Source organism: Mobula birostris, chromosome 5, assembly GCF_030028105.1.
Source record: "Mobula birostris isolate sMobBir1 chromosome 5, sMobBir1.hap1, whole genome shotgun sequence".
Lineage (NCBI taxonomy): Eukaryota > Metazoa > Chordata > Chondrichthyes > Myliobatiformes > Myliobatidae > Mobula > Mobula birostris.
The window spans coordinates 15,866,648-15,892,085 of record NC_092374.1 but is presented as its reverse complement, the minus strand read 5'-3'; the positions used below and the strand labels follow the sequence as shown (position 1 = coordinate 15,892,085).

General features: G+C 42.7%; 1 protein-coding gene across 1 annotated transcript in view; it reads right to left on the bottom strand.

Moving 5' to 3' along the window:
* The window catches only part of galntl6 (polypeptide N-acetylgalactosaminyltransferase like 6), a 756,494-nt gene that overhangs the window by 622,880 nt on the left and 108,176 nt on the right, over positions 1-25,438 (bottom strand). The window contains exon 5 of the mRNA XM_072257441.1: positions 15,077-15,243. Within this exon, the coding sequence (XP_072113542.1) occupies positions 15,077-15,243 (167 nt within the window). The remainder of the gene's footprint in view (positions 1-15,076; positions 15,244-25,438) is intronic.

Sequence of the window (25,438 nt, the reverse complement as noted above, 5' to 3'; positions counted from 1 at the left end):
CTTTGTAGGCTAGTACCTAAGATGGAGCTGACTAAATTTACAGCCCTCTGCAGCTTCTTTCGGTCCTATGCAGTAGACACCCACCCCCCACCCACATACCAGACAGTGATGCAGCCTGTCAGGATGCTCTCCACGGTACATCTATAGAAGTTTTTGAGTGTATTAGACTTGCATTCCCCGACCCTCGTATCTTCCTTTGAATTACTTTAAGTTACAAAGCATAACAAGAAGTAACTGTTCTTGAACCTGGTGGTGAGGGACTTAGGGATTCTGCACCTTCTGCCCATTGGTAGCTGCGAGACATTAGCATAGTCCAGTTGGTCAGGATCTTGGATAGTGGGCATTGCCTTCATAAGGCAGCACCTGCAGCAAGTACTACAGATGGTGGGGAGGGGTGTGCCCGTGATGTATTGCTCAGAGTTCAATCCTCTCTTCAGCTTCTTATGTTTGTGCAGGTTCAAACTGCCGGACCAGACCATTGTGCAGCCAGACAGGAACATTCAAATGGCCCATGCAAATACTGACACCACAATGCGATAACTTTAAATGGAGCTGGCTGTTAAGGTAGTAGCCTTATTTCACTATTCTGTTAAAGCTGTTCCAAAAGCTGACTCCCAGAAACTCCTGGGGTGACAGGTAAGATAGAACTGGGGAAAAGACTACATTTTTTAATAAGGGCATCTCAGTATTGTTTTGTACATGCACAAAAATAAATCATAACTAATGACTTGATGTGCAATACAACTCAGTGGTGACTTGCAATACCTGTTGCACTGTCATCCCGTGATTAACCTTCTTCAAGAACAGTAATAATTTTAATGCCACTGGATGCTTATTAAGTAGAGAAACCAGGCCACAGCATAATAATGACATTCATTCATACAATGAAACCATTAAAATTGGTTGCTATTAGCTATAAAATGTCTGCAAACGTAGAAAAGCTGTCAAATTAGCTGTTCTGAAGCGTACCTCAAGCCAGCGCCAGGATCCAATTAGACTCTGAAATGTGGAATTTGTGGCATAAATATATGCAATCTAATGCACAATTCTGACGGGCTAGTGCATAATGCAGCTTAAATGGGAGATGAAACCGCCTTTGATTGTGGCTGAATTAGGAGCACTGTCTTAAAGGTGAGGACGTTACAGATTTCACAGTTGTTCAGGTGCAGCACATTCTTGCAAAGGCGACTTTAAAAATAACACAGCAAGGCTTATTCTAATTACTAACAAGCCTGGCATTTTAAATGGCGACAGGTACGGTTCTACAATTCCTGGAACCATTTTAGGGTTCACCAGTTCATCCCACAGCACCCTAAGAAGTCCTTACTCTGGAAAAAAAGGCTCCAGAACTTAGACCAGCTTCTGCAGATGGGGTATGATAGCAGAGAGGACACGACAATGTAACGGTTACATTACTGGATAAGTAGCCAGACGATTAGTCTTATAATGGCTGCTAGGGATTTAAAATTTAAATAATTAAATAAATCCGGCTTTGTTTTCAGAGTGGGCACAGAGGGGATTTACCAGGATGTTGCCTGGCTCAGAGGGCATGTCTTGTGAGGAAAGGTTGAGTGAGCTGGGGCTTTTCTCTTCAGACAGGAGGATGAGAGGCAATTTGAAGATGATGTGAGGTATAGATGAAGTGGACAGCCATCCCCAGGGTGTTAATGGCTAACACAAGGAGCATAATTTTAAGGTGATTGGAAGAAAGCATGGGTGGGGGGGAGCGCTGCTGGAGCTAAGTTCTTTACACAGTCAGCGGTTGGTACATGGAAAGCTCTGCCAGGGGTGGTGGTAGAGACAAATTAAATCGACATCCGTTAGTCTCGTGAGACCATGGATTTGTGGTTTGGAAGGTTTCCAGGGCGCAGGCCTGGGCAAGGTTGTATGGAAGACCGGTAGTTGCGCATACTGCCCTCTCCACGCCACCGATGTTGTCCAAGGGAAGGGCATTAGGACCCATACAGATTGGCACCGGTGTCGTCGCTGAGCAATGTGTGGTTAAGTGCCTTGCTCAAGGACACAACACGTTGCCTCAGCTGAGGCTCAAACTAGTGACCTCCAGATCACTAGACCAACATCTTAACCGCTTGGCCACTCAACAGCACATACATTAGAGACAAATACATTAGGAATATTTAAGAAACTATTGTAAAATGTTAGTGTTTGTGCTTGTCGAATGTCTTCACCACCACCGTGGACTTGGATGTACAGAAACTGATGGCAGGAGCTTAGATTATGACTGAGAGTACAATATGGTGACCACGGGACACAATATAACTGTGAGAATGCAAAACACTGGGAATACCACTATGAGAACATGAAGTTCAGGGGAGGGAGCTGAGAAGAGTTTTGACTGGAGATGATTGGCCGTGGTTTGGTAGTTTGAGCTGGTGCTAATGTATTGACCCACTTTACTGCAACACTTAGATCAGTGGAGTAGAGCGGTTGGAAGCTTGGGAATAGTTTCTTGGGGTTTCACTGATGTGCTGGTCATGAACGGCACCGTGGATCGAGTGGGAGCTGTGCTGCAGTAAGAGAAGCCCATGTAAACCTTGATAAGTGTTTTAATGCTTGCTATTCTGTCCGATTAAATGAAGTTTTGTAGTTCTAAGTAGATAATTGGAATTTGTGTCGTTCTGGCTTACAGAGCCGAATCCACAAACCTTTCAGTGTAGTGTAACAGAAAGTCTTAGAGAGGCACATGGAAGATAGAAAAGTGGAGGGCTATGTAGCAGGGAAGGGTTAGATTGATCTTAGAGTAAATTAATAGATTGGCAAAATACTGTGGGCCAAAGAGCCTGTACTGTGTTGCAATGTTCTACGTTCTATAAATCCATCCTCCAGAATGGTATCCATGAAACTAGTGCATTGCTGTAAAAACCCATCTATATTAATATCATTCAGGGTAGGAAATCTTCCTTCTTTATTTGGTTTCATCTGTACACAACTTCAAACTCACAGCTGCGGAGGCTCTTCTGGGGATATCTCTACTGGGGAAATTTGGAATGGGCAATTAATGCTGGTACTGGTGGAACATAGAACAGTACAACACAGAAACAGACTGTTCAACCCACTATGTGTGTGCTGAATACAGCAAAATAGTGGGGAACAAGAAACACAATCTCATTCAATGGAGCTAAGTACAGAAAATGGATTCAGAGAAATGTACTTTTGAATTGTTCCACAATTTGTGAGCTGATCCTTCCTGGTTGATCGATCTGCTGACAGTCTTCTCAGACTGTTTTAAGAGACATAACCACCCAGTTTTGGGAGAGGTGATATTGGCTTCTCCATTTCCCCTTCCAAAGGCCAATTTAAGTCTGGATGCCTCGTTTTCTACCTTTCCCCAATATAGTGATGGGGAAACCTCTCCATTCTGTGGCTGATGTTTACAGCTTTGGACAAAAATCGGGAATGACAAATTTGGGAACTGCACATGTCGCAGGCCGAACAGAGCATCAGGTAACCACTTATGGCTGAAGTTTATATGCACCACTGTCAAGTTACCCCCCAAAAAAGTCACATCCTCTACAAGTGGTGCTGTAATACTTGCTTTATTCAAACTTCCGTAAAGTGCTGCTTTGGCCACAGCTGGAATATAGTGTGTAGTTCTGGTCACACCCCAGGAAGGAACTCATTGCACTCAATGGGGATTGCACTATCAGGTTGTTGCCTGGGTTGAAGCATTTCAGTTGTAAGAATAGACTGCAGATGTTTTCCCTGGAATGGCTAAGGGGTGACTTGATTGGGATATAAAAATAGTGAGGGGGATAGATAGATAGATACAAGCCTTTTTTCCCTTGGTGGTGAGTAAACTGAAACAAGAAGGAATAGAATTAATGTGAGAGGTAGGCTATTTAGAGAGGATCAAAGTATTTAATTTTTTCCCCAAAGGGAGATTTGGAAGGTGTGTACACATGAGACTGCAGAATCTGGATCAAAACACAAACTGCTGAAGGATCACAGGTCAAACAGAACCTGTGGGGGAGAGGAATTGTCTGTGGTTCAAGTTGGATGATGCTGCCTGGGGTGGAGACTTTCACAATACGTTAAAAGTATCCAGACAAACCATTTGAATCATCAAGGTCTAGAAGGCTGCAGAGTAACAATTGGTAAATGGGATTAGTGTACACTCATTGGCCACCTCCTGCATATAATAAAGTGACCACTGAGTGTATGTTCATGGTCTTCTGCTGCTGTGGCCCATCCACCTCCAAGGTTTCATGTGTTGTGCATTCAAAGATGCTCTTCTGCACAGCACTGTTGTAACACCTGGTTATTTGAGTTATTGTTGCATTTCTGTCAGCTTAAACCACTCTGGCCATTTTCCTCTAACATTAACAAGGTCTATTCACCCACAGAACTGCTGCTCACACTGTTCTTTTTAAACTCTAGAAGCTGTCGTGCAAGAAAATACCAGGAGATCAGCAGTTTCAGAGATACTCAAACCACCCCCTCTGGCACCAACAAACATTCCACAGTCAAAGTCGCTTAGATCACACTCTTCCTCATTTTGATGTTTGGTCTGAACAACAACTGACCATACCTGCATGTATTTATGCACTGAGTTGCTGCCACATGATTGGCTGATTAGATACTCACATTCACAAACAGGGGTACCTAATAAAGTGGCCACAGAGCTTGGGTAAGTATAATGGTCAGTCCGGACACTATGAGCCAAAGCTCGTAAATGCAGTATGACTCCATTATTTATTCAGATTAGATTTAGTTCTATTCCTTATATAGCCTAGAATCAAAACAGTTGTTGAAAGACAAGAGAATATAACAGGTACTGGTCGCCACAAGCGCCCGTAAAAGAAGTCACCTTCCAGACACGTCCTGCAGGGCAAGGCCGAGGAAGCTGCCTGTTGTGGAGTGCTGCCCTGGGAAGTAACCTCTGTGACTCTCTCGTACACCTAATAAATGCATTGAACAACACCATTACTCTTCAGCACCGGTACTGCCTCCTAAATGTCACAATGAAGGAGAAGCAAAAGAATGATTCTTTAAGGCTCATTTAAATCGCTCTTTGAGCACCGCAGGGAGCAGACTGACGAGCATGAAGCAATTGCATTAGTCTTTGCCTCGCCATGTCATCTGAGCACTGACTACTGTGCACTGGACTGTGTCACCAGCTGAGCTAGTTTCTCTTTGATGTATTTGAGTTATCTCTTATTAAAATTTTTATTCACTTTGTGCTATGGTGCCTTTTTATTTACTTAGTAGAACATGAAGGATTTAAAAAAAATTCTTGGTCTAGTTGCCATAGATACCTACATTGTGATGTCATATGCGATGTCACTGGATCAATAATCCAAGGGCCTGAACTAATGATCCACAGACACGAGTTCAACTCCCACCATGGCCACTAGGAAATTAAAGTACAATGAATTAAATAATCTGGAATTAATAAAATGGTAAGAGTAATGGGAAGAATAACTTGATTGATTATTTAAGATTACCCAGTTCACTTGTGATTCTTTGTAATATATCACCTTTACTCGACTCACGACAATATAGCTAATTCTGAACTACTTTCTGAGCTGAAGGCATGGGAATGGGAATGCGTCATTTCAACCCTCTGAGCTGCTCAACGAGATCAAAGCAGATTCAGTCATGGCCTCAGAACTGCACCTCTGTCTTCTCAGCAACACACAAAAAATTCTGGAGGAACTCAGAAGGTCAGGTAGCATCTACGGATGGAAATGAACAGGCAAATAAATACTCTTCAACTTCCTCTTCTCTGAATGCAGCCTATCTATTCTCTGGAACCCATACACAATGCTGAAAGAACTCAAGATTGTATGAAGGATCTCAGCCCGAATCATCAACTGTAAATTCCTCTCCATAGATACAAACCACTCGGTACAGATTATATCATGTGACCAGTCCTGGGTCCTACACATAGGTAAATATTAATATAATAGGTAAATATTGTCTTTACTTTCTTAGAAGGTTAAGGAAGTTTGGTATGTCACTGAACCCTCCAACAAAGTCCTGAAAATCTACTGCCCAATGTACCCTGACTGGTTACATCATGATTTGGTACAGTGTTTCGAAGGTGTGGTATGTGGCCATGTTGGAACTCCATGTTATTACAGCTCTGGGCATTCCGGAGTTTCGTACTAAATTCTGGCACCATCTGTAAGGAGTTTGTATGTTCTCCCCGTAACCTTGTGGGATTCCTCTCGGTGCTCCTGTTTGCTTCCACAGTTGAATGATGTACCCGTTAGTAGGTTAATTGATCATTGTAAATTGTCCTCGATCAGGCTAGTGTTAAAGTAGGTGGGCTGCTGGCCTGCTCTTCACTGCATCTCAAAATAAATAAATAAATAAATAAGCAACACACATCAAAGTTGCTGGTGAATGCAGCAGGCCAGGCAGCATCTCTAGGAAGAGGTACAGTCGACGTTTCAGGCTGAGACTCTTCGTCAGGACAAATAAGTAAATACATTTCTACGGACATCCTGTTGAAAGTGTCCTGACTGGTTGCATTGTAGTCTAGTTTGGCAATTTGAAGGTGTGGGTTGCAAGCCATGCTGTCTTGAGCAGACTCCACTATGCTCTACAGCTGAACCAACCTTCACAACTCTAATCACTACCTCAGTATAGCAACACTATGACCACTTCGATCGCTTTGCACTACAACGGACTTTGGGATTCTTTTATTGATTAGTCTTTCAGTAGACGCTGAAAACCCACAGCAACACACACAAAATGCTGAAGGAACTCAGCAAGTCAGGCAGCATCTGTGGAGACGAATAAACAATTGTTAATTTGGGCTGAGACCCTTCATACAATCTTGAGTTCTTCCGTGATTTTGTGTGGGCTGAAAGGAATCAATATGCTGCAATTGCAGAAGAGGAAGTTGAAGAGTGTTCATGTCCCTCCATAGATGCTGTCTGGCCTTCTGAGTTCCTCCAGAATTTTGTGTGTGTTGTTGGGAAGACAGAGGTGCAGCTCCAAGGCCATGACTGAATCAGCTTTGATCTCACTGAGCAGCTCAGAGGGGTGAAATGACGCATTCCCATTCCCACTGCAATATGTGGGTTATTACCAAAGAAAAGATGGCTGAAATCGCTCAGCAATTTCATGCGAGGGTATTTATTCAGTGCATCGAAAAATCAAACTTAAAAAAACAGCAAAAATAGCAAAAATCAAAACCTGCCAATATTTACAGAAAAATATCTAGCAGAAAACACCATAGCAGCTCCATATTTTTTTCAGTGTGAACTTCTGGCAGCCCTGAACTCTCTCTCCTCTATGGAGAACAATCACCCATTTTCTTAAGTGCCAGGATATACCATCTTTAGTTGCCCTTAAAGTTACCTTAAGACTACACATGGATCAGAATATGATACACCCAAAAAGTAGTTAAAATCATATTACGAAATAAAGTATCTACCTTACATACAGCATACAAACAATATTTACACATTTATACATCCTCATTACTAAGAAATAGAATATTCCACTGTGCATGGCGGGAAAGCACCATAAAGCCAACACTTTAGGATCTATTATAAGAATATTTTGGGAAAGACTTTGAAGTTGGCATGTTCAGTTTAATGACAGTATAATGACAAGGCTGTGTGTGTGTGTGTGTGCGTGTGTATAAGAATGTGTATGTGGACAGTGTGTTTACAGAGCACTCTCCATCACAATAGCTTTAGGCTCAAATCACCTGTTTTGTTTCATTCAAAATGCTGACATGGAAATAAGTTTTCTTTTCTTTCCTTCATCCTTGCTGGGAGTAATTCCTGGAATTCTTTACCTTAAAAGTACCGTGAGAGTAACTTCACCAAATAGAGTGCAACAGTTCAAAGTAAAAGCGCACTATGCAATGAATCACAAACAAGAGAAAGTCTGCAAATGCTGGACATCCAAGCAACACACACAAAATGCTGGACCCTAACCCTAACCGAGTCCTGCCAAAGGGTCTCAATCCAAAACATCGACTGTTCTTTTTCCATAGATGCTGCCTGTCCTGCTGAGTTCCTCCAGCATTTTATGTGTGTTGCTATGCGATGAATACTCATTTCCATGGCCCAGGTTGTTGTTGGAATTGAGAAATCTTTTATAAATCTGAAATTATCTGTGTGTGTTAAATGAACGCTAAGAACTATATGTCTTAAGTGTGTATAATTAAAAATAAAATAAACTGTTTACACTACTTCTTTAGCTGGAAGAACCTCCTGCTTGGTAGGGAAGTGGGGATACACCTCTCAAGTAGTGGGTATTGGCAGCTAGACGTCACCACTGAGACTAGACAGGGAAGTTAACTGGTTTTTGAGGAGTAGGTGGATATAGTATAACCTCCCTCTGGTGAGAGTACCCTTAGATACTTTATACTTTATTGTCGCCAAACAATTGGTACTAGAATGTACAATCATCACAGCGATATTTGATTCTGCGCTTCACACTCCCTGGATTACAAATAATAAATATTAAAAATATTAAAAATTAGTAAATATTAAAAATTTAAATTATAAACCAAAAATAGAAAATAGAAAAATGGAAAGTAAGGTAGTGCAAAAAAACCGAGAGGCAGGTCCGGATATTTGGAGGCTACGGCTCAGACCCGGGTCAGGATCCGTTCAGCAGTCTTATCACAGTTGGAAAGAAGCTGTTCCCAAATCTGGCCGTACAAGTCTTCAAGCTCCTGAGCCTTCTCCCGGAGAGAAGAGGGACAAAAAGTGCGTTGGCTGGGTGGGTCGTGTCCTTGATTATCCTGGCAGCACTGCTCCGACAGCGTGCGGTGTAAAGTGAGTCCAAGGATGGAAGATTGGTTTGTGTGATGTGCTGCGCCGTTTTCACGATCTTCTGCAGCTTCTTTTGGTCTTGGACAGGACAACTTCCATACCAGGTTGTGATGCACCCTAGAAGAATGTTTTCTACGGTGCATCTATAAAAATTAGTGAGAGTTTTAGGGGACAGGCCAAATTTTTTCAGTTTCCTCAGGAAGTAAAGGCGCTGGTGGGCCTTCTTGGCAGTGAACTCTGCTTGATTGGACCAAGTTAGGTCATTTGTGATATTGACCCCGATGAACTTAAAACTTTTGACCTGTTCCACTTGCGCACCACCGATGTAAATTGGGTCGTGTGGTCCGCTACTCCTTCAGAAGTCAACAACCAATTCCTTTGTCTTGCTGACGTTGATGGATAGGTTATTGTCTTCGCACCATGCCACCAGGTTCTTAATTTCTTCTCTGTACTCAAACTCATCATTACCCGAGATACGGCCTACAATTGTTGTGTCATCAGCAAACTTATATATTGAGTTTGATGGAAACTTTGCTACACAATCATGGGTGTACAGTGAGTACAGCAGGGGGTTGTGTGTTGTTCTATTTTAATATTTGTTTTGTGAACTGCCCTAATTAACACTTCAGCATTATGTGGATATTTTGTTCTACCACGGGAGGACATTTGCAGGGCAGCGGGCCTAATTCGTTTACACATGAACAAGTAATACTATTCCTATATCAGATAAGACTAAAATCTTTTGAGCTTTGGGTTTTGGAAAGAGCGATCACAATACCATCACAACTACCTTAAGAGCAACCATGGATCACCAATAAATGCTGGCCTTGCTATCAATACTCCCATCACCAGCTGAGATAAAGTGTTGATCACTGGGAGTAAAAATTGACATTTGAATGAGGATTAAACATTAAACCTTCTTAGCAATATCTAGAGATGCATTAATTAAATATTAAGCAGCAACATGGGTTTAATTAGGATTTTCAAATTAATTATAAATTAATGTCATTTAAAGTCAAAGCCTTGGGGGTGAAACTTGTTGTCAGAATCTTCAATTACTCTTTCTGTTGCTTAATAAACAGATTTTTTTCAATTCCATCATGTAAGGCATTCTTTAATAGATATTGGGAAGGTGACCTGTGAAAGATTAAAGTATAGCCAGAGGTTGTGTGTTGTCCTATTTCGCTTTTAAAATTTGTTTTGTGAACGGCTCTAATTAACACTTCAGCATTATGTGGACATTTTGTTCTACCATGGGAGGACATTTGCAGGGCAGAGAGTCTAATTTGTTTACACATGAACAAGTAATATTGCTCTGCAGAGCACCCATGGCTATCCTCGGCTTCCTATACATGGCTGAAGATTAAGGTACCTTCAAGCAATACTTTTGATCAATCTATCACCAGTATAAAGTTTAGATCTCTTACTTATGTAAAACAAAAAAAAGATGCTGGAACAGTGAAAGATAAGCTGGAAGCACTCAGCGGTTCAGGAAGCTTCATGGAAGGGAAATGAGTAGGTCAAAGGTCCTTCTGATCAAGGCTCTTCAACCTGAGATGTTTGTTCTGTTTCTCTTCCACAGATGTTGCCTGACTGCTGAGTGTTTGGTCTGTGATCATAGGAACACAAGAAAATAGCAGGACTAGGCTCCATACAAACACAAGAGATTCTGCAGATAAGGGAAATTTTGAGCAACTCACACAAAATGCTGGAGGAATTCAGCAGGTCAGGCAACGTCTACGAAGGGAATAATACACATCAGGACTAGGCGCCTGACCGCTCAAGTCAGTCCGCTCCACCGTTCAGTATAATCACAGCAGACCCTTACTGGCATCAATTGTGCCAATCCCCAGTACCCTCAATTTCTCAAATATTTATCCCCACTACAAACATCTCAAAGTTCAAAAAGTTGGAAGTACATTTATTATCAAAATATGTATAGATTATAAAACATTGAGATTCAGCTCCTAACAGGAAGCCAGGAAACAAAACCCAAAAGAACCCATTCAAAAAGAAGACCATTAAACACTCAATGTGCAGAAAAACAAATCATGCGAACGATAAATGCAAGCAAAGAGCATTCTGAACTGAAGTCCACAGAGAATCCGTCCCCACATCCTTAGTTCTCTCATGATCTGGACACAAGAAGCATTAGGGGTTGAGAATTTCAGAGATTCACTAGTCACCAAGAGATGTTAAAGCACCCAAGTTTTAAATGACCAGCCCCTTATCCTGTAGTCATGTCCCCTTGTTTGTGACTCACCCACATATTCTGGTGATTATCCCTGCATATTCAACATGCCCCTGGGGAAGATCATCACAACTATTGCAGTAGAAGTGTTAGTGGTGTTAGGACAGCAAGGAAGGAAACGATGGAACTGTCCCTCATTGCCAATGCCCTGCAGACAAGAGACTGAAGAAATTTCATTGAAGATTTTGCATTCCATTATGTCTTTTACAAATGAGAATTTTCCTCAGCCACACATGAGATTTGATTGCATTATCCACCAGGTCAGAAAACCAGCTCCAGGAAATCCATTGCTAGGACTAGGTTAATTAACTGGAAAATTGAAGTAGCATCCCTGTGAAAGACTGGTGCACTTTATTTGGTGGCATCGAGCTTCCTCCCAAATGAGGAACATTGCACTTTTGATGCTTATACTTGTGCAGCAGCTTAGCAATTTGCCTCGGGCACTCCAGGTTCCGACGGATTGATGTTGTGAATTCAGATCAAGCTATCTAACACTGAGGTTGGACTGTTCCTCCATCATGCACACTGAATCTTGTCTGATGTCCAGCTGGGCAATATTCTGTGGTCATAGAGTCCTACAGCATATAAACAGGTTCTTTGGCCCATCTAGGCCATGCTGAACTGTCATTCTGTCTAGTCCCATTGACGTGCACACCTGGACCATTGCCTTCCATACCCATCCCATTCAGGTATCTATCCAAACTTAACTTCAATGTTGAAATCCTGAAATCTTAACTTTCAATTTTCAGTTCTAATTTTGGAATTCCTCCTTTGCCTTCGCCCTTCCTACTTCAGCCTTGCAAGCATTTGAGATATTTGTGTTTGTCTAATTGTGGCGTTTTGGTAACCCCAATGACAGTTGCTTTACTCTTGCCTTGGACAACAGTGTCCCAAGCTCTGCTTTCCAACTCTCTGACTATGTTTTCACCCAGACTCGCACCTCCCTCTGGTACTCTTCCTCCTTCCCTTGCTCCCACGGTCTACTTCTATCAGATTCCTTCTTCTTCAGCACTTTCCCTTTTCCTTCCATCTCCTCCCAGCTTCTTACTTCATCTCCCCTCTCCCATCCATCCATCTCACTCCTCAGCTGGCTTCACCAACCAGCTTGTACTCCTTCCTCTCCCTCCACTTTGTTATTCTGGTATCTTTCCCTTTTCCTTTCAGACTGAAGGTTGTCAGTATGAAACATTGACTGCTTATTCCCTTCCATAGATCCTGCTGAGTTCCTCCAGCATGTTTTGTGTGTTGCTCTGGTATGTCTTTCCTAACAACTTCTTCCCTTTCCTCTACTTCAGGCATGCCAGTTATAAAATATTTCACACCACTCACGAATAAGTAATTTGGCAAAGCTTCTGTAAATCACCTTCGATTTTCTTTTAGCATCTACAGTACTGTGCACAAGTCTTGGGCACATATACATAGCTAGGGCGCCTAAGAATTTTGCACAGTACTGTCGTAATTTTATATACAGCTGTCACACACAAAAAAACAGACTTCCTGGCATATGTGAGTGATGATAAACCAGATTTTGAAATGGGTCTCTATTGTGGACAGAGAGTAGGAAGGGGCAGGGAGAGGGGGATCATGGTTGGGAAAAGGGGAAGGGAGAAGGACAAGAGCTGGAAGCACCAGAGAGACATTCTGTAATGATCAATAAACCAACTGTTTGGATTCAAATGACCTTGCTTGGTGCCACAGGGTGGGGTGTGTCTGCACCCGCGCCCCACCCTTGCCATTCCCAACATCCTTTTCTCCCGCCAGATTTACAAACTTGCTCTCCACTTCATATTGACAAATATAACAAGACTGTGGAAAAGTCTTAGTCCCTCTTGTGATACACAAGGGAGGACAAGTAAGGAGAACTGATCTTCCATCACCTTGAATGGATAACCCAAAGCAAATATATTTCTGGCTCATCTGTGTTCTTTCCTCTCAGATGAGTCACTTAAATTTGCCCGTGAGACTGAAGGTCTCTGTAAGATACAATAATTGAGGATGTAACAAGTACATAGGAACAAGAAAATGTACCAGCAGCTCTAATAACATATATTGATTTCATAACCCACATAACCAGGAAGATATATTAGTACAGGATTCAAAATTTTATTTGGACCTCTCAGCTTCTGCTGCTGAGAGAGCAATTGTCAGGATTTCAACTGTACATTAAATAAAGAAGTACCCCATCTCAAACTTTATGTATTAAATGGAAAAATTAAACAGGCTGATAGGCACATTTCAAATTGTTAATTGCAGGACTCAAGGTCCACAGGCAAATCTTTGCCAAAGTATCACCAAGCTACCAAATTATCATAGCATTAGCAATGGTTCAGATGCTTGAAAAACATCTATCAACATTCACAAGTATATTCTCATGTCTCAGCTTGTCTTACACCTTACTTTTTTGCTATATTAATTCTGTCATGGATGGTCACAAGCCCAGCTGCAAAAGGAGGAGAGTTGGGCATGGGGGCAGCAACACCATCTGTAAAAACCCAGAGCTGCAGAAATGCCTACAGAAGCTCCGAAGACCTCATCCCTGGTGGAGGAAGGATCTTTCATGGGCCATACCTGGGGATAACTTGAAAGACTGGCCCAGGACAGAGAACTATGGCGAGGTGCAGTCAGCGGTCTATTCCCCAGTATGGGTGACGGGCTTACTACTGGCTGGTGTTTCTCTATATTATTTAAATTAAATGAACACTCTTGTCATTCAAACTCAAATGTTAAGGGTGAACGACAGCAACATGAATACAAGAAAGTAGTTTTCACTTTCTGTGAGACCTTGTATAAAACGGTTAATTGATGAACTAATAGAATCTAGAAACCATAGGAGGGTGAAATCATTTGGTCCCAAAGCAACAACTACTTCAGGTGCAATGCTAACAACTCCTTTCATTCTCATCGTGTGAAGCAAGGCACAATAACACAGGTCACTGGTCTGGAGGTCCCACCCATTTCCTCCTCACCTGAATTAATTTCCAAGATGGACCCTAAATCATCTTTTCTGTGAACCCCTGACTGAATCATTGCCCCGGTCTCGAGTTCCCTCCCTTTTAGAATCGTGCTGCCTGCACGTGTACCATTTCTGAAGAGGGTTTTAGCTTTTCTTTGTCTCTTCTTTTTCCTTTCTGACAAAAGGCCATTGATCTGTAACATTTACCGTTTCTCTCTCTGTAGATACTGAGTGTAATGTTGATTATTTCCATTATTTTGGTTTTTAAACCTCTTTGACTTTTTGCTCCATTTGTCTATCCTTTTCTCATTTGATGTTCATTGCTTCTCAGGTATGTTTTCAGTCCTTCAGACTGGTTGTACTAAGGGGTGACACGGACAGAACCCTCATTCCCCGAGGTCCAGAATGGTCACAATATTACTCCCTCAGTATCACCTCACACTCACAGTCCCTGCGGCATGGTTTATGCTTGGAGCTGAAAGGAGAGACAACAAAGTTGAATTACTCAGTAACCTCCCCCGAGAAGCCTCTACTCAGGCAATTCTGAGCCGCTATTACAGTAAATTACACAGAAATAGACCATGATGAAGCACTTAAACAACCACAAAGCTACGGTGGCCAGGGATACTGGTTGCTATGGTATTCTTCAGTAAAGCTGGACACTGCATCCCAAAGTTTGACTAATGTGACCTGAATATACCCTTGACTGTGCCAATAAAAATCCCCAGCAGGTATAATATTTATGCTGCATTTGAAGCAAACAGCAAATTACATCAAGGTAGCATTACCCATTACTTGAATAAGTTCTTCAGAAAACAGTGGTAGAAATTCATCCTCTGCTAAATACTTAAAAAAAACTTGATCTAATAATATACAAGCCAAATTTTGCCACAGAATTCGATTCTCTTCAAGTCAGCAGATTTAGGAAGCAACATTCAATGTCCACATTAAAACATGGAGGGAACTTTTCCATTCTTGGTATCCTTGAGGGCAACATACGGAAAAACACAGCACACATTGTAAGCAGAAGTTCAACAGGCCAAGAATATGCCACAAGGTGGACCACAGCGAGTCCTGCAGAAAATTGGGACAATGCCACTCACTTACCCCTGTCGCTGAAGTCATCCACCAGAATTATTTCTGCCACCAGCTGGTCTGGTGAGCGGTTGACCACACTGTGCACTGTCCGCAGGAGCGATGACCATCCCTCGTTGTGGAATGGGATGATGATGCTGGTGTTTGGCAGTTTCTCCAAGTACAATTTCTGCTTGCAGCTGGGAAGAGATAGAAAAAGCTGGCTGAGATTCAATATTCAGCACTGCTGTATTATTGTCACGTTTACCAAGATATAGTGAAAGGGTTTTGTTTGCCTGCCAACCCGGCAGATCACGCCATATGTAATTACACAGAGGTAATAAAAAGAAAAGGCACAATATGGTGTTACAGAGAAAGTGCAGTACAGGCAGACAATCAGGTGCATGGGCCATAACAACATAGACGGGGAGATCAAGAGTTCATCTCCAGTAAATGATAGGTTCATTCAAGAAACTGCTAATAGGGGAAAGAGACTTCCCTTGAGCCTCATGGCACATGAACTCAAACTATTTAGAGCATAGAACATCACAGTACAGTGTAGGCCCTTCTGTTCACAATGTTGTGCCAACATTAAGTCTACTCTAAGATTAATCTATCCCTTCCCTTCTACATAGCCCTCCATTTTTCTATCATCCTATCTAAGATGAGTTTTTGAAATACTACCTAAGAGTATTTTAAATACTGCTAACTTATCTGTCTCTATTATCACTCCCATAAAAATCTGACCGGTCACCTCTCCAATTTTTACAGATGTGCCAAAGAAAGCATCCTCCCTGCTTAAGACTGCAAGAATTTGGAGATATAAGGCATCCATAAATCTTGCGAGACCATGTATCTACACCTGGAAAGTCTTCACTCTCCAGGGTGCAGGTCTGGGCAAGGTTGTATGGAAGACCGGCAGTTGCCCATGCTGCAAGTCTCCCCTCTCCACGACACCAATGTTGCCCAAGGGAAGGGCAAGGGCCGATACAGCTTGGCACCAGTGTCATCGCAGAGCACAGTGTGGTTAAGTGCCTTGCTCAAGGACACAACACGCCGCCTCGGCTGGGGCTCGAACTCACGACCTTCAGGTCAATAGTCGAATGCCTTAACCACTTGGCCACGTGCCCACACGTATACCTCATGGAGATATACCTCTTGAACTAATAAAATGGCCACTGAGTGTATGCTCATGGTCATCTGCTGCTGCAGCCCATCCACTTTAAGGTTTGACATGTTGTGCATTCGGAGATGCTCTTCCGTATACCGCTGGCGCGATTAGAGATTGACCAGTATGACGTTGCGGGCATCACTGAGTCGTGGCTGAAAGAAGGTCATAGTTGGGAGTTTAACATCAAAGGATATACTTTGTATCGAAAGGACAGGCAGGAAGACATAGGCAGTGGTGTGGCTCTGTTGGTAAGAGATGGAATTACACCTTTACGAAGAGGTGACATAGGGTCAGACAATCTTGAATCTTTGTGGGTGGAGTAAAGAAACTGCAAGGGTGAAAAAAAACATTATGGATTTCATATATAGGTTTCCAAATAGTAGCCAAGATGTGCAGTTGAGATTGCAAAGGGAGCTGGAAAACACATGTAATAAGGGTAATGTCACAATTGTAATGGTGACTTCAATTATGGCAGAAGATGGCGGCACGACACAGTGCGCGCGGCCGCTCCAAAATGATATCATATTTGTTGAGTAGGTACCGTGCACACTCCTGATTTGATGGAGATGGATGTGAGAAGAACGGAGGAACATCTGGAGAAACTTCTGAAATGCCTGCTTCGCTGCCGCTGTTACTGTGCGATAGAGAATCTCCGGAGGGGAAGGCCCCAGATCCTCAGCTTTGCCTATTGCCTGTTGCCAGGGCCGGGGTCGAAGCGCTCGGCAGAGATAGTGCTCGGTGCTCGGTGTCGCAGGACTGGTCGGAGGCTCGAAGTTTTCGGACAGACTCAAGAGTCGGCTGTGGTCGGGTACTTCCAGGGTACTGCATTGGCAAGTTTGCGGCGTTGGAAGCTCATGGCAGGAAGAGAATTTCTCTTCCTTCTACCGTCTGCGTGAGATGATGGGACTTTCGAGAGACTTTGAGACTTTTTTTTAAACTGTGCCCACAGTCTGTTCTTCATCAAATTACGGTATTGCTTTGCACTGTTGTAACTATATGTTATAATTATGTGGTTTTTGTCAGCTTTTTTAGTCTTGGTTTGTCTTGTGTTTCTGTGACATCTTTCTGGAGGAACTTTGTATCATTTCCTAATGCATGCATTACTAAATGGCAATAAAAGAGGACTGTGTGTCCTCATAATCTAATCTAATCTAATCTAATATGTAGGGTGATTGAGAAAATCAAGTTGGTGTAGGATCGCAAGAGCGGATATTTTTTGAATGCCCACAAGATGGCATTTTCGAGCAGCTTGTGCTTGAGCCCTCTGGGGGAAAGGCCATCTTAGACTGGGCTTGTGTAATAACCCAGATTTTATTAGGGAGCTTAATAAAGGAACCCTTAAGAAGCAGTGATCATAATATATTATTGAGTTCATACTACAGATTGAGAGGGAGAAGCACAAGTCACATGTATCAGTGCCACTATGGAATAAAGAGAATTACACAGGCATAAGAGAAGAGTTTACCCAGATTGGAGGGGTATACTGGGGGGGGTGATGGCAGACCGGAGGTGGCTGAGGTTTCTTTGACTAGTTCATAAGGCACATGGTAGATACGTCCAGCAGAAGTAGTTGTTCTCAAATAGCAGGGGTAGGAAACCATGGCTGACAAGGGAAGTTAAGGACTGCATGAAAACCGAGGAATGGGCAAATAAGGTAGTAAAAGTGAGTGGGAAGTTGGATGATTGGGAAGTTTTTAAAATCCAACAAAAGGCAACTAAAAAAGCCATAAGAGGGGAAAATATGAAATATGAGGGCAAACTAGCCAATAACATGTAGCAGTATACTAAATTTTTTTCAGTTATATAGAGAATAAAAGGGAAGTGAGAGTTATTATTGGACCACTGGAAAATGATGCTGGTGGGGTAGTATTGGGGGAATAAAGAAATGGAAAATGAAATTAACAAGTACTTTACTTCTGTCTTCACTGTGGAAGACACTAGCTGTATGCTAGAGGTACATGAGTGTCAGGCAGCAGGAATGAATGCAATTGCTATTACAAAGGAAAAAGTGCAAGACAAACTCAAATATCTTAAGGTGGATAAGTCACCTGGACCAAATAGACTACATCCCAGAGTCCTGAAAGCAGTTGCTGAAGTGGTAACAGGTGTATTGGTCGTGATCTTTCAAGAATCACTTGATTCTGGCATGGTCCCGGAGCACTGGAAAATTGCAAATGTTACTCATCTCCTTAAGAAAAGAGGAAGACAAAAGAGAGGAAATTATAGGCCAGTTAACCTATCCCCAGTGGTTGGGAAAGTGTTGAAATCTATTATTAAGGATGAGGTTTCGGGGTATTTGGAGACTAATGATAAAATAAGTCAAAGTCAGCATGGTTTCTGTAAAGGCAAATTTTGCCTGATAAATCTGTTAGAATTCTTTGAGGAAGCAACAAGCAGGATGGACAAAGGAGAGGCAGTGGATGTCATTTACTTGGATTTTCAGAAAGCGTTTGATAAGTTGTGACACATAAGGCTGCTTAACAAGATAAAATCTTATGGTGTTATAGGAAAGATACTGGCATGGATAGAGGAATGGTTGACAGGCAGGAGGCAGGAAGTGGAAATAAAGGGGGCATTTTCTGGTTGGCTGCCAGTGGCTAGCGGTGTTCCTCAGGGCCTGCGTCTTTTCACATTGTTTGTCAATGATTTAGATAGTGGAATTGATCACTTTGTGGCAAAGTTTGTAGATGTTACGAAGATAGGTGGAGGGGTAGGTGGTGGTGAGAAAGCAATGCAATTGCAGCAGGAGTTAGACAAACTGGAAGAATGGGTAAAAAAAAATGGCAGATGGAATAGAGTGTTGGGGAATGTATGATCATGCATTTTGGTAAAAGGAACAATAGGGCAGACTATTATCTAAATTGGGAGAACGTTCAAACATCAGAGGTGCAGGGGGACTTAGGGGTCCTCCTACAAGACTCCCAGGAGGTTACTTCACACGCTGAGTGGTAAAGAAGGCAAATGGAACGTAGCATTTATTTCAAGGGAAGTAGAATATGAAAACAAGGCAATCATGCTGAAGCTTTATAAGACACTAGTCAGGCTGCACTTGGAGTATTGTCAACTCTTTTGGGCCCCTTATCTCAGAAAGGAGGTAGTATCATTTCGGAGAGTCCAGAGAACCTTCACGAGGATGATTCCAGGAATGAAGGGGTTAACATATAAGGAGCATCTGGCAGCTTTGGGCCTATATTCACTGGAATTTAGAAGAATGCATAGCGATTTCATTGAAAACTAAACAATGTTGAAAGGACTAGATAGGGTGGATGTGGAGAGGATGTTTCCTATGGTGGGGGTATCCAGAACTAGAGGGCACAGCCTCAACATTGAGGGGTGACCTTTTAGGACAGGAGTAAGGAGGATTTTTTTTTTTTAGCCAAGGAGTGGTGAATCTGTGGAATGCTCTGCCACAGACTGCAGCGGAGACCAAGTCCGTGGGTATATTTAAAGTGGAAGTTGATAAATTCGTGATTGGTCAAGGCGTCGAGGGATATGGTGAAGGGGCAGGTGTATGGACATAACTAGCGCACCAGTTGTGAGTTGGAGAGCGACTAGAGAGGAGGTGGTGCACAGGTCCGGCAGCGAAATTTAAAAGGGAAGAGCTTCATGAGAACTTGGTAATAACTAGAACACCATTTGTGAGTTGGAGAACAGGGAATATTCAGGCATAAGAGAAAGACACTGCCTAGTGGAGCAGTCATCAACGGAGTGGTCTGAGTCAGAGTCAGAGTGGTAGGGCTTTGGCTTATTTTGGCTTCGGTGAAGTAAGTGGGCAAGTTGACCTCGTTTTTTTTCCTCACATTTTTTGAGAAATAGAGAACATGTCTGCAGGGTTAATGCTTTGCTCTGTGTGTCAGATTGGGAATCCTGGGAATCTTCCAGTCTCCGATATGGCCACATCTGCGCCAGGTTCACCGAGATGCAGCTTCTGAAAGACCGTGTTAGGGACCTGGAGCGGCAGCTTGATGACCTACAGCTTATGAGGGAAAGTGAGCAGGAGACAGATAGGAGCTACGGGAAGTTAGTCACCCCGAGTTTGCAGGAGTTAGACAAGTGGGTGACTGTCAGGGAAGGGAAGGGAAGGGAAGGGAAGAGCTCAGATAGTAGAGAGCACCCCTGTGGCCATCCCTCCTCAGTAATTGTTATCTTGTTTTGGGTGCTTTTGAGTGGGGTGTGATCTGACAGAGGATGACCACGGTGATCAGTTCTCTGGCACTGAGCCTGGTTCCATGGTGCAGAAGGGAGAGAAGAAGATGAGGAATGCGGTAGTCATAGGGGATTCCATAGTGAGGGGCACAGACAAGAAGTTCTGTCAGCCTGATAGAGATACCTGCATGGTGTGTTGCCTCCCAGATGCCAGGGTATGGCATGTCTCGGATTGGGTGCAGAGTATTCTGAAGGGAGAGGGTGAACAGCCAGAAGTCTTGGTACACGTTGATACCAATGACATTGGTAGAAAAAGGGAGGAGGTTCTGAAGAGAGAATTCAGGGAGTAGGGTAGGAAGCTGAAAAGCAGGACCTCCAGGGTAGTAATGCTATTCTAACAAGTGCAAGAATAGCATGATCACGCATATTAATGCATGGCTGAGAGACAAGTGTAGGGGGCAGAGCTTCGGGTTCCTGGATCATTGGGGCATCTTCTGGGGGAGGTACGACCTGTACAAAAAGGACGGGTTACACCTGAACCCCAAGGGGTCCAATATCCTAGCAGGCAAGTTTAATAGAGCTGTTAGGAAGGGTTTAAACTAATTTGGCAGGGGGATGGGAACCGGAGTGATAGGGCTGAGGAAGGGGGAAAAAATAAATCAAAAATAGCATACAACAGAGATGATAGGAAGGATAGGCAGGAGATAAGGCATAATCACAGCCAGTGGGATGATTTACAGGGCAATAGAGGTGTGGTGCAGTTAAAATAGAAAACAACAAATACTGGACTGAAAGTGTCATATTTATTGCACTCAACATAAGGAATAAAATAGATGATTTTGAAATTCAGCTACAGATTGGCAAGTATGATGTTGTGGCCATCTCTGAAAATTGGCTAAAGGATGGCTGCCATTGGAAGCTGAATGTCCAGGGATATATGGTGTATCAGAAAGATAGGTTAGTAGGCAGAGAGGGTAGTGTCGCCCTGTGTATAAGAAATAATATTAAATTATTAGAAAGGGATGACATAGAATTGGAAGGTGTAGAGTCTTTATGGGTTGAGTTAAGAAATGGCAAGGGTAAAAGAACCCTAATGGCAGTTGTATACAGGCCTCCAAACAGCAGCTGGGAAGTGGATTACAAATTATGGCAGGAGATAGAAAAGGTGTGTCAGAAGAGCAAAGTCATGGTAATCGTTGGGGATTTTGACATGAAAGTGGATTGGAAAAACCAGGCCAGAACTGGACCTCAAGAGAGAGAATTTGTAGAATGTCTAAGGGATGGCTTTTTAGAACAGCTTGTTGTTAAGCCCACTAGGGGATCGGCTGTGCTGGATTGGGTGTTGTGCAATGATCCAGAGATGATAAGAGAGTTTAAGGTTAAGGAACCCTTAGGGAACAGTGATCACAATATGATTGAGTTCATTTTGAAATTCGAGAAGGAGAAACTAAATTCTAATGTGTTTGTATTTCAGTAGAATAAAGAAATTACAATGACATGAGAGGGGAAATGGCCAAAGTTGACTGGAAAAGGACCCTAGCAGGAAGGACAGCAGAGCAGCAATGACTGGAGTTTCTGCAAAAGATGAGGAAAGTTGCAAGACAGGTATATTCCAAATAAAAAGAAATTTTCGAATGGAAGAAGGACACTACTGTGGCCGACAAGTGAAGTCAGAGCCAAAGTAAAAGCAAAAGAGAGGACATATAAGGAAGCCAAAGCTAGTGGGAAGATAAAGGATTGGGAAGCTTTTAAAAAATTGCAGAAGGAAACTAGGAAGGTTATTAGGAAGGAAAAGGTGAATTATAAAAGGAAGCTGGTGACTAATATTAAAGAAGATACTAAAAGCTTTTTTAAGTATATAAAGCGTAAAAGAGAGTTGAGGGTAGATATAGGACAAATAGAAGATGATACTGGAGATATTGTAATGAGAGATGCAGACTTGGCAGAGGAACTGAATGTGTATTTTGTATCGATCTTCACAGTAGAAGACATCTGCAGTATACCGGACATTCAAGAGTGTCAGGGAAGTGAAGTATATGCAGTGCAGTGAAATTTATGACTGAGAAGGTGCTCAGGAAGCTTAATGGTCTGAAGGTGGATAAATCTCCTGGACCTGATGGAATACACCCTCGAGTTCTGAAGGAAATAGCTAGGAGATCGTGGAGGCATTAACAATGATCTTTCAAGAATCGATAGATTCTGGCATTATACCAGATGAATGGAAAATTGCAAATGTTACTACACTATTTTAGAAGGGTGGGAGGCAGCAGAAAGGAAACTATAGACCTGCTAGCCTGACGTCAGTGGTTGGGAAGTTGTTGGAATCGATTGTTAGGGATGAGATTACGGAGTACCTGGAGGCACATGTCAGGATAGGCCAAAGCCAGCAGGGTTTCCTGAAAGGAAAATACTGCCTGACTAACCTCCTGCAATTTTTTGAGGAAATTACAAGCAGGGTAGACAAAGGAGATGCAGTAGAAGTGCTGTACTTGGATTTTCAAAAGGCCTTTGACAAGGTCCTGCACATAAGGCTGCTTAGCAAGATAAGAGCCCATGGAATTACAGGGAAGTTACTAGCATGGGTGGAGCATTGGCTGATCAAAGAAAACAGAGAGTGGGAATAAAGGGATCCTATTCTAGCTGGCTGCCGGTTACTAGTGGAGTTCTAAGGGGTCAGTGTTGGGACTGCTGCTTTTTACGATGTATGTCAATGATTTGGACAATGGGATTAATTGATTTGTGGCTAAATTTGCCGATGATACAAAGATAGGTGGAGGAGTGGGCAGTGTTGAGGAAACAGAGAGCCTGCAGAGAGACTTAGATAGCTTGGGGGAATGGGCAAAGTAGTGGCAAATGAAATACAATGTTGGAAAGTGGATGGTCATGCACTTTGGTGGAAGAAATAAACGGGTAGGCTATTATTTAGATGGGGAGAGAATTCAAAATACAGAGATGCAAAGGGACCTGGGAGTCTTTGTGCAGGATATCCTAAAGGTTAATCTCCAGGTTGAGTCAGTGGTGCAGAAGGCGAATACAATGTTGGCATTCATTTCTAGAGGTATAGAATATAAGAGCAGGGATGTTATGTTGAGGCTGTATAAGGCACTTGTGAGACCACACTTGGAGTATTGTGTGCAATTTTGGCCTCCTTATTTTAGAAAGGATATACTGACATTGGAGAGGGCTCAGAGAAGATTCACGCGAATGATTCCCGGAATGAAAGGGTTACCATATGAGGAACATCTGGTAGCTCTTGGGCTGTATTCCCTGGAGTTCAGGAGAACGAGGGAGGATCTCACAGAAACATTCTGAATGTTAAAAGGCCTGAACAGATTAGACATGGAAAAGTTATCTGCCATGGTAGGGGAGTCTAGGACAAGAAGGCATGACTTCAGGATTGAAGGACGTCCATTTAGAACAGAGATGCAGAGAAATTACTTTAGTCAGAGGATGGTAAGTCTGTGGAATTTGTTGCCATGAACAACTGTGGGGTCCAAGATATTGGGTGCATTTAAGGCTGAGATAGATAGGTTATTGATTAACCAGGGCATCAAAGGGTATGGGGAGAAAGTAGGGGAGTGGGGATGACTGGAAGAACTAGATCAGCCCATGATTGAATGGCAGAGCAGACTCAATGGGCCGAATGGCCTGCTTCTGCTCCTATATCTTATAGCCTTAATGAAATTGTGGAGCGGACTCGATGGTCCGAATGGGTTAGTTCTACTCCTTTGTCTTATGGTCTTAACAGGTGGTTATTTGAGTCTCAGTCACCTTCTTTTCAGTTTGAAACAGTTTGGCATTGTCCCTTGACCTCTCTTGTTAACAAGGCATTTCACCCAGAGAACTGCCATCACTGGATTCTCTTTTTGTTTATTCCACCATTCTCTATCATCTCTTGAGCCTGTTGTGCATGAAATTATAGGAAATTAGAAGTTTCTGAAATACTTGAAACACTGTCTGGCACAAACAATCATTCCACGGTCAAAGTCACTAAGATCACATATCTTCCCCATTCTGAAGTTTGGTCTGAACAACAACTGAACCTCCTGACCATGTCTGCATGCTTTTATGCATTGACTTGCTGCTACACGATTGGCTGATTAAATACTTGGGTTAACAACCAGAATTACAGGTGTGCCACATAAAGTTGTCACTGAGTTTATATCAAGGCAGAAAACAAAAATCCTATCATATCTGTTTGAAGTTTGCACATCCTTTTTGAAATTTGCCAGATAATTCAACAATTTACTTTGCAAAGACTCCGTGTTCCCTGAGGCGGCAGATGCTAATGTCAGAAGTGCTGTTTTATTTATGTTTGGAGCCCAAGGTTGTTTTAAGGTGCATGAGCGAAACAGTACTGTTGTAAATGGATAGTTATATTGAAATGAGCTACCTTTGCCTTCAAGCACATGTATTAGAGAGATGTTAATTCATTTTACTAGATCTCAGTGTAAATTTCACTGACAAGTTCTATGTAGAGACCTCACATATGTATGTGAACTGTTTGGGGTGATAGAGAAGTGCAGATCCAATGACTCGAGTTCAGACCTCAACTCCATGACAATCTATTTGGCTTTTTCATGTTCTCCCTTTAAACCCACTGTGTGTACTCTGGTTGCTGTAATTTTTTCCCACAGCCCCAGAAGATGTGGCTTGGTAGAATGTCCTCTAGTGTAGGTGGATGATCCATCTGGGTGGGGGGGGGGGGATTTGATGGAAATTTGGTGGAATAAGTTACACAGAAAATCAGATGGGAGCAGTGAGACTGAAGAGCTAAAGGATAGGGAGGAATTTATTGAGCCAGAGAGTAGTGAATCCGTGGAATTCATTGCCACTGACGGCTGTGGAGGCCAAGTCTTTGGCAGTGTTTAAGTGTTTAAGGCAGTGGTTGATAGATTCTTGATTAGTCAGGGCGTGAAGGGTTACGGAGAGAAGGCAGGAGATGGGGCTGAGAGGGAAATGGATCCGCCATAATGAAATGGCGGAGCAGACTCGATAGTCCAAGAGGTGTAATTCTGCTTCAATATCGTACGGTCTTACTAAGAGAGAATATAGAATGGTAAAGCACAAGAGCACGC